General features: G+C 34.6%; 1 protein-coding gene across 1 annotated transcript in view; it reads left to right on the top strand.

The window, feature by feature from the left end:
• Nucleotides 1-13,497, top strand: part of LOC108746171 — a 24,159-nt gene extending 10,662 nt beyond the window's left edge. Inside the window, 13 exon segments of the mRNA XM_018482769.1 lie at nucleotides 1,894-2,357; nucleotides 2,442-2,519; nucleotides 5,075-5,115; nucleotides 5,117-5,130; nucleotides 5,459-6,270; nucleotides 6,944-7,129; nucleotides 9,450-9,800; nucleotides 11,385-11,461; nucleotides 11,719-11,822; nucleotides 11,895-11,994; nucleotides 12,196-12,408; nucleotides 12,799-12,912; nucleotides 13,015-13,497. Of these exon segments, the coding sequence (XP_018338271.1) occupies nucleotides 2,255-2,357; nucleotides 2,442-2,519; nucleotides 5,075-5,115; nucleotides 5,117-5,130; nucleotides 5,459-6,270; nucleotides 6,944-7,129; nucleotides 9,450-9,800; nucleotides 11,385-11,461; nucleotides 11,719-11,822; nucleotides 11,895-11,994; nucleotides 12,196-12,408; nucleotides 12,799-12,912; nucleotides 13,015-13,170 (2,349 nt within the window). The 5' untranslated portion in view covers nucleotides 1,894-2,254 and the 3' untranslated portion in view covers nucleotides 13,171-13,497.
• The last annotated feature ends 320 nt before the right edge of the window (nucleotides 13,498-13,817 follow it).

A 13,817-nucleotide genomic window follows, 5' to 3' on the forward strand; every position in this document is an offset into this window, starting at 1 on the left:
AAATATTCAAATTTATTTTCTGGAAAATTTCGTTCTCCAATTAATGCCGTTATTAAAACAAGTAAGTAATATAATTATATATTAAATATAAATATATATATATTTTACTGAATAATATTATATATCTAAAATCTGGAAAAAATGTTAAACAACAGCAGACTAATTGTGGAAGCATATCAATTAACAGGATACATTTAAATTACACAAATGTCAGACATGCACATGATTCCACTTGTTTATTTTTTACTTTACTTAATACAGAAAAAGCGCAAAGAAAGTCGGGCAATCAAAAACAATAGCGTGCTCGCGTACGAGATTTAACTCGTAACTTACAGCACGGTAGTTGAAAGTGATATTTCACTCTTTCCTTCGTCTTCAATTCGCCGCATACTATCTAAACGAAACAAAGTTCGTTTTAGAGTAAAGCTTCTATTTCACGAAATAGAACTGCTGCACGAGCATAACTTAGCATAACTTCCGCAATATTTATACGGAAAAGTAGATTTTTCTATGAATTCAATCATTTTTATAATCATGAGGCTTAATACTAACAAGATAGAAAGTTAAATGGACTAATTTTTAGAGAAAGAAACCTATCTATCGTATTAACTATTTATTTGTAAATTTTTCGTAAGTAAAGTGTTTAATATTTATGAAGAATTGGAAGACAATACCTCTTCAAAATAATGTTCTTAAATACAATATAGGCCCAGTTTCACAGTTTTTCATGATTATATAATTCTTAACCGAAGAGTTCAACTTATTCCTCATCTTTAAGAATTGGAAAAGGATGAGGAATAAGTTGAACTTCGGTTAAGAATTAATCATGAGCTATATATATTGAATTGGGCTCTGGTGCTCCAAGAATCCATTCTTCACTGTGCATTCCCTACGAATGAATCGTTGTCGTTGTCAAAGTCGAAAGTTACCGGCTAACTTTCACTAATAACCAAAAGAGAGGGGAAAGGAGGAGGAGAAGTGTACGTCGCCACGCGGACACGGTCTCACATGTAAAACCGGCCGAACGTTACAAAGCTAAAAGGCGTGCCACTTGTCTCGGTGGCCTGGTTTCGTGTCCCACTTTTGTACCGGACTGTACGTGAACGTCTTTGGACACGCTAACGTGAATTCGTTCACGATGTGCTGGTGAAGGAACTGATCAAGAATGTGGACAAAGGCTCCGAGATCGGGACGGGGAAACCGGAACGTCTATGCGATCAACCCTTTGACGTGGCACATAACATCAAAATATGCTTGCACGATTTCCATTATAATTAGTTTAATTATTAGTTTAATCAGCATGCAATTTGTTCCTACGGAGCGACACGTAATTACAGAAATCATAAAAAGCGAAAGCGAGACTCGTATATTATTGACTTTCGGACTTAAAATCTTTAAATTCGATAAGTAATCTAAAAGATTTTGCGTCAAAAGTTCATATTACGAAATTCCGAACGACATCATATTCCATGTTAATCCCTTCAGTCACTCGTATTACACTGAATTAGTTAGTACATATTAACAGTGTTGCTTCATAAAGTATCTAAATATAATGTCCAAATATAAACCAACTTTGACAATGAAATAATAATATATTCTGTTAAATAACGTAGTGTCATTATTAGATATTTAATCGTTTAAAATATTTATATAATATTAACTTTGCTAATTTCATACATAGCAGCTTAGTATGTACTAATCTAGTGTAATGCAAGTGACCGAATTTACTGATTCTCAGCTCGAAATGACATTGTCGTAGTATAAATAAATTTTTAATAAAATAAATAACGACACGGAGGTAACATAATGTGCTCGAAAAATTGTCGCAAAAATACTTTTTAAAAATCCGCCCCCGAAATACGATCATGTTTTAAAAGACCGGGTCTTTTACAGTTTCAGCAATTAACACTTTCCAGCGAGATTCGTATCATCAAGTCCCCTTTGAACTCTCCGTAGTCGATTAAATGGAGTGTCCGCGAGTGTAAAGTGTGAGAGCTTTAACAATTCGCAAACAAATTTTACCACATTCAATTGCACGCGGCTTAAAAAAGCGTGTGAAATAAAAAGAGAGCACATCCAGGGATCTTTTTGGACTTTTAATAGAACTGCTGACGAGACGGATTTCAAAGTGAAATCATGAGGAACGTGACAAAATGATACGGCGTTAGATTAAGAAAGATTCATGACGGCGTCGTGAACATGTTTAGCGAACGACAGTGAATCGCACGATCATCGCTGACGGCCGAAGAGAGAAATGACTGTTCTCAAAGCCGGAGCGCTTATCTCGCTACTTCTGATCGCCGATACAAGCTGTCTCGCTAATAAAAGAAGGAACAACCGAATTTTGAGAAAGTTTGGTAAATAGATAATGACATTTTTCGGTAGCGTTAAAAATGATTCTTTACTAGAGAAATTCGATCGTATTTATTATTTTTTTTTAGGTCAACCAGAGAAAGAAGAAAATATCGAAAATGCGATCGATTCGCACGGACAGATGAGATTTTTCGATGAACTTGGATGTAAGTTATATCACTATTATTCAGCTTATATTATAATATATTAAAAATAAACAGAGATTAAAATAAATTTTAAAGATTGCTTTAAAAAAATTCATTCATATAATAATTAAACTAAATTAATTTTTCATGATTTTGTCGAAAGAACCTCTACTTTCTGTCTTTATTTATACATGATTTAAATACAATTCAAGTACCTACGTTTAATTGTCATGTGTCATCGGATAATACCTCTACGAAATCAAAACGCTGAATAATGCTGACATTTTGATATCTATTATCCCCTTAAAACAATTTCAGTTAACAACTGAATAGCATGCGATAAGGATGATTCAGCTATGTGAACGTAATTGTGTGCAATGGTAAGATCTCGATGAAATGATAGATATCGGAAAGATTTTAAGATGACAAACCGGTTAGTCGGATACTCATACTTATACAATCAAAGCAATATAGACTATATCTTTACCTGTTCTAACAATTTGATGTTTTCAATCTCTCTCTCTCTCTCTCTCTCTCTCTCTCTCTCTCTCTCATTGCATGTAGTAATTATAAACAAATTAATTTAAAATAAAGTGTGAATTCAGTAAATTATTTCTCTTTGATGAATAGGCAGAAATGAGAAAGTTACTATATAAAAGTAACTAATTACAGTTATAACCTTTTTCACAAAATAATTAATTACCGTTACAAATTACCGATTCTGAAAAGTTACAGTTACATTCAGTTAAAAAGTAACGAATCGTTTTTCACAACTCGTTAAAATTTATCCGAACGTATAACCGAACATATTTCCGAGTTATTTTACTTTGGAGTTATCTTCAAGATAAAATATTCAAATGAATTATTAATTTTGAAAGTATGTATGTTTGTTGTAGTAATTTGCGCTGTCTGATTATCGCGCTGCACTTCTCAGTAGCCCTAGTTAAATATTTATTGTTACAAGAATATATTTAAAAACAAATTTTTTAAAAATTTGAAAAAGGATTTTGTTAGAACGATATTTTATTCAATATATAACTATTTATTTAATGCAACTATCAGAGCTATTATCAACAAAAAAATATTGCGATTATAATAATTTTCCGTAAATGCGGGCAAAGCACGAAAGATTTACAGCTGAGTTAACAAGAAAGACGAAATCGGAATCGTACTTGAAAGGCCACTTACTGACGCTTACTTTCTACAAGAATATTTATAATGAAGCGCACGGAAGCTCAGTTTTCACTGCGACCTCAGCGCACCTCTTCTCTATTGTTATGAGTGTTTGGAGATGATATCTTTCCTTTTATAAAAAAAACACCTAATACTTCCTAACTGAATTATGGAATTATGGAATTACACGAGTGCAGTTTCCGAATTTTAATTCGATTTAATTCAATCTTTGATAAGAAATCTAGCAGCACAATTTAAATTCTACTTAATTATTATTAAAAATAAAAATTCGCATGAAAGATATTAGTCTGAATATCAATCACTATTTACTCTTTTTTAAGTAAACTTAATAAGATACTCCATGAATACTTCGAATCGATCTAGATTTTATTTATCAAAGTAAAAACGTTGTCAGTGAAGCGATAAAATTGGGTCACGAAATCTTAGTCATAGCGCCGATTTTTCGAAATCATATTCGATCTCATATATTTTATTTATGATAAAACTCTTACGCTACGTATAGAATTTTGTTTTATTTTTAATAAATCTGTATTTACTAAGATTTAATGAGAAACAGAAAATATTTAATCATTCTTTCCAATGATCATTCATCACTGTAATGAAACATAGAGAAGTTTGAATAAAAATTTATAATCTTTCGAAACATAATCTCCGAATTTGAATATACAGAATATATAGCAATAGAGTGATAAAACAAAATAACTTAAACGATTCAACACACAAAGAATATAGTATAGAAATAACTATCTTGGGGTTTTCCGTCTTCACGAGGCGACTGGCCCGAATCTTGACAAAATTTTCCAGCTATTCAGAGTACGACAATTTCGCGGCGACATAATAATTCAACGAAGAAAGAAATGGAAAATAAGACACAACACACCGCGATGTGTTCTGGTGAAGGTGGGGAACCAATGTGAGACCAAGGGACGACGCCGTTGCGGGAAAGCTGATGCCGGTGAAAGCAGTGGACGCCTTCTTAGATCGAGACTCGTGAGACATCGGTTTAAGCCAGTCCACGTGCAGAAGGCGTGTATTGTCACAGCTTCTCTCATCGTCACTCCAGTTGAAGTGTCACAAAGCGGCTTCAACCTTTTGACATTGTCTCTCGATAGTACATAAGCGTCAGCGGTCTCCAAGGGGAGGCTGCGCCCGCTGGTACCTTCTGTAGAAAATTTTCCACGACAAATCGAAACTATTGCAAGAGAAAACAGTGATATCAAAATGGCGGTGCTTACACAGTGCTTTGGGATTCCAAAGTCGTTCGAAATACCGTGACCCTCGCGAAAGCCTTCGACGAAGTGAGAGAAATTGTGAAAGAAATTCGACCATGAATCACATTTGCTACGTTCAAGATTAAGGATTTGCAATCCGGTATTAATCAGTAACCAAATCTAATCAAGTGCATTCGAAGACTTTGTTTCGAAGTTGAAAGTTTATTGTTGTCACATGATAAAAGAACAAGGAGAACTTTTCAAAGAAATTGAAGTGAGTGTGCCAATTAATTCCTCAAACGTTTTTGCAAGTGAAATTTCAACTAGTCAAATCTCATGAGAGAAACTTGACTTACAGCTTCCAACTAAGTCAAGTTTCTCTTCGAATAATTTCGGAGAAACTTGATTTAGACTTCAGTTGTAAGATCTCTATACCGTTCTTCATCGATCGCCGTTAATGGAGAAGGAAATGGATCGTTCGTGAATTATCCTTACCGTAGTGCGCCCCTTTTAACTTTCAAGTGTGTGCAGTGAGATCGCACGATGATGCGCAAGGTATCCTCGAAGTGACAAGCGGAAGTCAAAGTCGATCATGAAGATCGTGCTTGGAGCGTTTCTGATCATCGTGGCGAGTGCTTTCGATCACCGTGACACTTATTCGTGGAAACACAGGGAGGATTGTAAAATTGCAACTGCAAGCCGATCGATCATACCGATCAAAGTTAAAGAATCTCGCCTACAGCGGTCCGATACATATCCATCGAGAAGGTTAAATCGGCGCGAGGACAATGTTCTCCAAAACTCACCGAGAAGATTCGCGATGGCCGACGATTCGAATGAGCATCACGATCTCTGGAAACCCGAAGCCGCCAGAATGAGACAAGATCTCACGCGTGAGAATCGAGCGATCGAGAGCAACCTGAAAAATGTGATAGGCATACCGTCCAAGGTCGAACAGTATCAGTACTTTTCGAATTTTCCGTACGGCAGTGATGGAACCACTGACGCCATATTGGAGAACACGGATCATCCGAAGAATTCTATGTTCTCTGAAGATACTCAAGGTCATTTTTCGAATCATAATACAGAAGAGGTGGATTGGAGCGGGCAGGAAAAGGACCTGCAAAACGAAGGGGAAGAGGAAATAAATATCCAAGAAGTATTGAATGAAATCAAACGAAAGAGATTAAATGGAATGCACGATGAAATGGTAGACGGACATCGACAGGGCAGAAGGAGGAAGTTGACCAGCCAGCAGCAAGGTGCCTTGCTAGTGGAGACGCTCAGGAAGAAGCGAAACTACACCAATGATCATCGAGGACATAACTCCAATCTCCAGAGCGGCCTTATGGAGATGTTGGGCAGAAGTATGTAGGATTCAAAATGGGACAAAAATACGATACAAAAAGAAATTAGAAGTGCTGTAAAATAAATAAAATATATCGATCCTGAAAGTAAATTTCATAAATTTGTCGAAAGATATAAGGCCGTAAATTATGAATCAAATAAATTATTTGATTGAATGAATAAGTAAAAAGAATATAGGGGGACAGATAATTCAATATTTTATATCTGCTGATATTTTCAAGAGTTTGTAAAATGAGATATTGGAATATCACAGATTTTCTACTATTAACAAAATACGTCGTCAGTCACAATAAATTATTAATGCAATTAGACATATTGAAACGACAGGATTCATTTCATAACAACTGATATTGGACCTTCGAAAGAAGACGCGCTAAATGTGAAGTGTATTTATTTAACGCAATTAAAATTACAATTGCGTGATAATAAATAAATAATGAATAAACAAATACATCGATATCACAACAGATATTCATTTAAAAATATTTTTTTATTACAAGACTAAATTATTTTTTAGTAAAAATTCCTACTTATTAATCGTTTCTCATCTATTCACATTAAAATAATCCCATTAATAATAAATTAATAATTTAATATTACTATTAAAGTAATCGGTAAACATGCGACAATCTATATACATAGATATTAATTGATATGTGGAATTTATTTCAGTGATACCGCAAACGTGCAAGTACAAAGGTGCGAGGTTTGAGTGCGGCCTCAGCATTAGCTGCGTTTTTAATGGTGGTCGACCACTCGATTTGTGTTCCGGAGGTTTAATATGGAGCTGCTGCGTGGACGACGAAGACATACCCGAAAAAGTACCGCGGCCAACTGTGGGTCTGTTACAGAATGCCAGTAAGTTTTCTCGCATTAGAATAAAACTATATCCTAAATATATTAAAAAGGCATACGTGTGGATATAGTCTGTAAAATTAGCACGACACTCTCTTAATATATAAAATATAATGCCAGTAGCACTTTTTTTTTAGAAAAATAAAAAAAGAATTCTGCACTAAAGAAAACCAAAATTGAAAATATGGTGTGCTAATTTTTTAGTATAAAAAATGCGGAACTCTTTATTTTTATGTAGATAAAGAGTACTACTGGAACTATCTTTTTTTTGATATTAATTTAGAATATCGTGCTAACTTCACAGATCCATACGTCAAGTTTAATTAATATAATTTATTAATATTTTATTTAAAAAACGTTTTTCTCTAATAACTTTGTAAGTTAATGCAAAAGATCTTCTGTAAAAACGTTTTATTTTTTAAAGCACTTCAATTATATTAATCTAACGATATGATTGCATAGTATTGTATATTTAAGCAAACCAGTAGGGTTAATCCACTATTTAAGAATGGAGGAGACAATGAAAACATCGTATGTCTTTCTCAAGGAAGAAAGAGTTTTTAATTCAACGTTGTGTGTCTCTCAATTAACTCGTGAGGTCCTTTTATCTACCGTCATGCCGCTGTAAATTTGCGACATCCTGAAAGAAGGTTCGTGTTCTCTAATGTCACTAAACTGAGTTTCTGAACCGAGACTTCGAAATTGTATCGCGCTGTTAGCGTTATTTGCTCGAGAGGAATGTCCGTAAACGCTTTTAAATTTTGTGGTCAAATAGTCAAATCTTGCGACGATTACGATAAAATAACACAATCGATGTATACTCTCTGCATGCAGTATAAGAGAAATTCGGATGATATTTAGTGAAGAAGCGCAAAGAGAACTCAAATGATACTATAATTAAAGGAGTAGGAGATGTAACGTTACTTTTTTAGATTAATGTTAAGGATTAAGATGAGATTAGATCGCGAGAAGGTTGAGAACGCTTGATTATCGTGAACTGAAAGGAGACACCGGCTGGAAGTAACCTGATTTCTATCCGACATCCGAAATTACACAACCAACAGCGTCCAGCTAGTATGTCGCTCGCGTACCAACGATGCGACAGTACGGCCAGCACTTTCAAATACAGTTATTCACACCTAGTTTACGCGACGGCATCGCGTTGCACGCCCGGAGAACTTTACGCGAGCGTGCTTTCAGCAAGTCGCTCACCGTAACCGCGTAACTATCAATACAATGGCACAAATAGAAACAGGCGAGGAAACGATGTCACCGACAGAACAAGACAATTACAAATTGTATTATATTTTCTTATGACATTTTTATTCTTTTACATTTGCTTTCATCTCTCCTTCTCTCTTTCTCTCTTTCTCATTATATATTTGTATTATATTACACGTATATTTCTTTATCCCATTATATATTTTACAGTACATGGCTTTGTCTAAGTACCGATCACGTAACTTTTTCCTTAAGGCGGAAACATAAAAAAGTGAAAAATTTCTCCGTTAACTTCAATGATAAAAATTTTCACTTTTTACATTTCCGTCCTAGAGACAAAATTACATAATGAATATCCCGATTGTGTTTCCTGGTTGCAATGAACAATTAGAGAAAATAATGAAAGTGAAGAAAAATATTACTATTATTATAACATTATTAGTATCATAATAATTTTCTATAGGCATTTATTTCTCGAAATAGATTTATTCTAAATTGACAGTCTTTAATCCTTTAACTGCAGTGATCAAAATATCAGCTGTAGTTATCAGATTTAAGACTGTACAATTTCGACTAAAAGTATCAACCTTTTCGACAAAAAAAAATCAGATAAAAAAGTCAATATCAGTTAAATCAGCTCCAAAATTGCTATGAATACGTCCTGAAATCATACTGCAAAAAAATAAAACAAAAAAATAAATAATTTGGACTACAATGGCTTTATGGAGCAAAATGACTACATTTTGCAGTTTCAAGCGAATAATTTTTGAACGTAAGTAAATCCAAATAAATTTTTGCACAAACATTTATTAATGTACATAGTTTTATTAACATATACATAAAAAATTTGATTAATTCGTAGTTCTACGACTTTATCAAATTTGCAAATAAGTACTATAAAGTGCGACTTTACAAAGCATCAAAGCAAACACAAAAAAGCTTTAAACCAAAGCTTTTTTCAAAGATAAAATTTTATACAGAATACTTACACGTACAATAAAATAATGTTTTAAAATATGACATATGCATCCTTAAATTTGGCCGCAGAGCCACAACGCGAGTAATTCCGAGTAGCTAATAGCGACATCGTTACGTTGCCCAGCATTTACCCTAAATCTCGGGCACCAACAGCCATACGTGGATGACGACGTGCACATTTACGGCAGCGCGATTAGGCCCAACAAGCCCTCGCACGGTCAAGAGACCCATCGGCCCACGTATGTGGATGTTGTCAGTAATCCGACCAGCCATTACGATTCATCTTACGCGATCTGGAACCATAATCGGCCGAACGATCTCGCAGTCGGCCACGATCGACCGACGTTCACCACTCGTCCGTATCACACAGTTCAGGATTATCCACAGGACGAGTACAACAGCGGTTATCCGCCCGCCGCTACCAGTGACCCAATCGAGGACTCGTCTAATGCCATGGACTACTCCAGATACCGTGGTAATCGCATGAGAATGCACACAGATTATTGCACAGAGTGTCGCACGATATGTGTCAAGCGCACGAGGACTCACTGAAAACCTCGATGAGTTCAGATTCCGAAGATTACAGACACGCAAGAATCCCACCGTGCCTCTGTAGTATGAGAAATTGAGCTCACCTCGAAATTGTATATCCTTACAGTTAAAATTTATATCGCTTCAACCGTCGACCTTCTGCTTTTTATGTTTATTACCAATTTTATTTGCAACAAATTGAGACTTGACGAATCCCTTCTTAGGTGCACTTAATTATTGATTTGAATATGCTCGTTCAATGTTGACTGTTGCGGTCGATTGAAAAGATACAATTTATTATAATCATCTGGATTATAAGTTTGTGTGATTTATACCAACAAATATCAACAGATGATTATTAGACTTCGTATCAGATATCAGATTTAATTTATTGATGTCGAGAATGCTGATTTAAAAAAATATAAAGAATTACGGTTTCGACGGAAATCAATATGAAATATACGAGACGAACTGGACGAATTTCATAAGATGAATGACACATCGAGACGTTACAAAATATTTATTATTAAATATACTAGTTAATAATTAATAAAATTGATCTATAGTGGATCCCAAATAACGGAGACAGTACTTAAACATGCATACAATGTTTCGCATGGAAATCGCACAAATATGCTTTCATCATCACATCGCACATTTTTTGCACAAAGTGTTATCGGGAAACAATTAAGAAATTGAATTTGGAGAAAAAAAATGAGGAAATACTAAAATAAAAAATGGTTGGCCGAGAACGAGAGATAAAATGAAAAAAAAAGGAAGACAAAAGGAGGACTGGATAAACTGTATGAAGCAATATAGAACAAAGAAGAAAATTATATTTTAATCGTCCTCTTTTCTTTTAAGCATTGAAATACAAGATAGGAATATGAGGCAGAATATTTTAGAATATCAAAACTGGTTTCAACTTTACAACAAAAATATACAATTCTTAACCGTATAGCTATGTATATATTATGTTATTAAATTACACGTTAAATACAAAAATGTGAAATTAAAAATCTAATGTAAAATGATTAGTTTCACGTGTATAATTATGTAATGAACACCTCATATTCATATCTTCTCCTATCTTAAGCAAAATCGCTAAGAAAGTTTCGCAACGATTAATTGTAGATAATGTATCTCTATAATCTGCGGTAATAAACTGAGTTCCTAAAGTCGCGCGAACTTTCTACACTGTGTGCCATGTCTATTTTCTGCTTTCAGTCTTTCATCAAAGCGCGAAGAATCTTAAAGTAGACACCTAGGTACCAGTTTAATTGCAGATAATTGTAGAAAGTATCAGTTAATAAATTTTTAGTGTGAGCTTATCTTCTGCATCGCATAGTCTTATTTTCTCCTATCTATGACACGCACAAACATTATCTCTTCGATTATGTATTGATCCCCAAATCACTTTTGCATTATCACGTGTTATCGTGTGTTATCACCGACACGTTGAATATTTTCACTTGAAAACGCTCGCGTATTGAGGTCTTGCAATAGCTAACATAGATGATATTTTCAGGCTGTGGCGAGCTCTATACGAGGAGCAATAGGATCGTAGGTGGACACTCGTCTAGTTTCGGTAGCCATCCGTGGCAGGTAAGATCCTTCTCGCACAATTTTCTCCTCTCCTCTCTTTAGTTATAAACATATCTCTCGTGGAGTGACACACTCTTCCTTTCTGCATTATTCATCGGGAACGAGCCATCAATTTGCTCGGTTCGCCTAGCGCGAAGTGGGAGAAAAATAATCTATTAAATCTTCTTTAAAGGGGCCGCGAGCCGTGACGCGGACTTGAATACATATTTCATGTAACGCATCTGTAAATAGACCTCTAAACCTTCTCTTTGTTGCAGGCCGCTATCCTTAAGTCAGGATTCTTACAAAGTAAGAAGCTATCTTGCGGCGGCGCTTTGCTGAACAATCGATGGGTGGTCACAGCGGCACACTGCGTCGCGACGTTAGTATTGGCTATTATTGTCAACAGTTTAGTACAATAGAAATATTGATATATGCATATCTTTTACGCCAGAACACCAAATAGCAATTTGAAAGTTCGACTCGGGGAATGGGACGTTCGAGACCAGTCGGAACGACTTGTCCATGAAGAATTTAATATCGAGAGGAAAGAGGTTCTTCCTTTAAATATTAATACTTTTAAGTTTTATTGATTCAACAGTATATGTCCAAGAATTCCACGTCGCATTGCAACGTATGTAATATTAAAAAATAAATTTCAAAACACACGCTCACTTATTTTATCACGCATATCTTTAACCAATAAAGCATGATGACTTAATAATAATTACGCTAAAATAACAAAATAACAACAGATACATCCGCAATATTCTGCCACCGACTTTCGAAATGATGTGGCTTTGGTGAAGCTGTCCCGGATGGTAGCTTTCAAGCAGCACATCGTCCCGGTTTGCCTGCCGGCGAGGAATTTGAAGCTCTCCGGCCGAACCGCAACTGTCGCTGGCTGGGGACGAACCAGACATGGTCAAACTTCGGCGCCATCCGTTCTTCAAGAAGTCGACGTTGAGGTAGGTGCACTATCGACCAACGTACTCATCTTTGATGATAACTTATACTCGTCTTTGATGATAACTTGTACTCGTCTTTACAGCCAAAATATGCGCAATAAAAATAATGTACAATGTACAACACAATTCTGTAAACTGTTTTTGCGATGTTTTATATTAATTTGTTTATTTTGTTAATTAATTCTAATATAAATCGTATAAACAGAATTTATTTGCCATACATAATTTTATTTTTTAATTAATTATTGCTATGCATATAATATTCGTAATATTATTTAACTACACAATAAATAATTTTCCTAATTATATATATATATATATATGTGTGTGTGTGTGTATGTATGTATATATGTATATATGTATGTATGTATGTTACATATTTTTATTTAGGTAATACCAAACGATAAATGTCAGAAGTGGTTCAGAGCAGCCGGAAGGAGAGAAACCATACATGATGTATTTCTCTGTGCGGGATATAGACAAGGTGGACGAGATTCTTGTCAGGTAATCAATCAAAATAGAATACTCCAAGACATATTCGATTAATTCAGTATTAGCTAAACACATGTGCAACTAGAACACTGTTTACAATTTGACTTGTAATAGGGTGATTCTGGCGGACCGCTCACAATGTCGGTGGAAGGCAGACACGTTCTGATCGGTTTGGTTTCCTGGGGCATCGGTTGCGGTCGCGAACACCTACCCGGTGTATACACCAATATTCAGAAATTCGTGCCCTGGATCGATAAAGTTATGAGCTAAAGCGGAGGAACCTCAGTCCTTCGAAGGACGAATTGTTTTACCCGAAAAAAGGAAGAGCACAAAAAGAAGAAAAAGGATATAAAGACGTGAAGTTACCAAAGCTCTTATCATGCTTTTAAAGACTTTTACAATCGTGCTCGATTATGAAGAATTAGACACTCTTTCGAAAGTGCCAAAAAAACATAATGGTTTTTAAAGCGTTGTTATATGAAGATCATTAAGTATATTCGAAACTAGGAATAAAAAAGTAATCAAAAATTACAGTCGATGTATTCCAATGATTAATTAGCAACGTGAAGTTCTTGAGATGCTAATTAGTAGTAATAAGTGAAGACATTTAATATAAACATCATTTAAGCTTATAAGCTTTGTTGTTACTCGTATTAAATAATTTATTGTCATACATACATATATATTAAAACGAAAAATGTTTCCAAATTTAACAATATTCGTCTTAATACAATAAATCTTATTGACATAATTTTTTTATAATATTAATTCATGTTACATAAAGTTTTAAGAATTCAAGAAATAATAAGTATTTTGAATGTATTAAAAAAATATATATATTGATTCAAAATATAAGATTTAGGAAATCTATTGTTTTCGTTTTTGATGTTTTCATTTGCATTTTTTTGCATTCGAGA

Source organism: Trachymyrmex septentrionalis, unplaced genomic scaffold (genome assembly GCF_001594115.1).
Source record: "Trachymyrmex septentrionalis isolate Tsep2-gDNA-1 unplaced genomic scaffold, Tsep1.0 scaffold16, whole genome shotgun sequence".
Taxonomy (NCBI): domain Eukaryota; kingdom Metazoa; phylum Arthropoda; class Insecta; order Hymenoptera; family Formicidae; genus Trachymyrmex; species Trachymyrmex septentrionalis.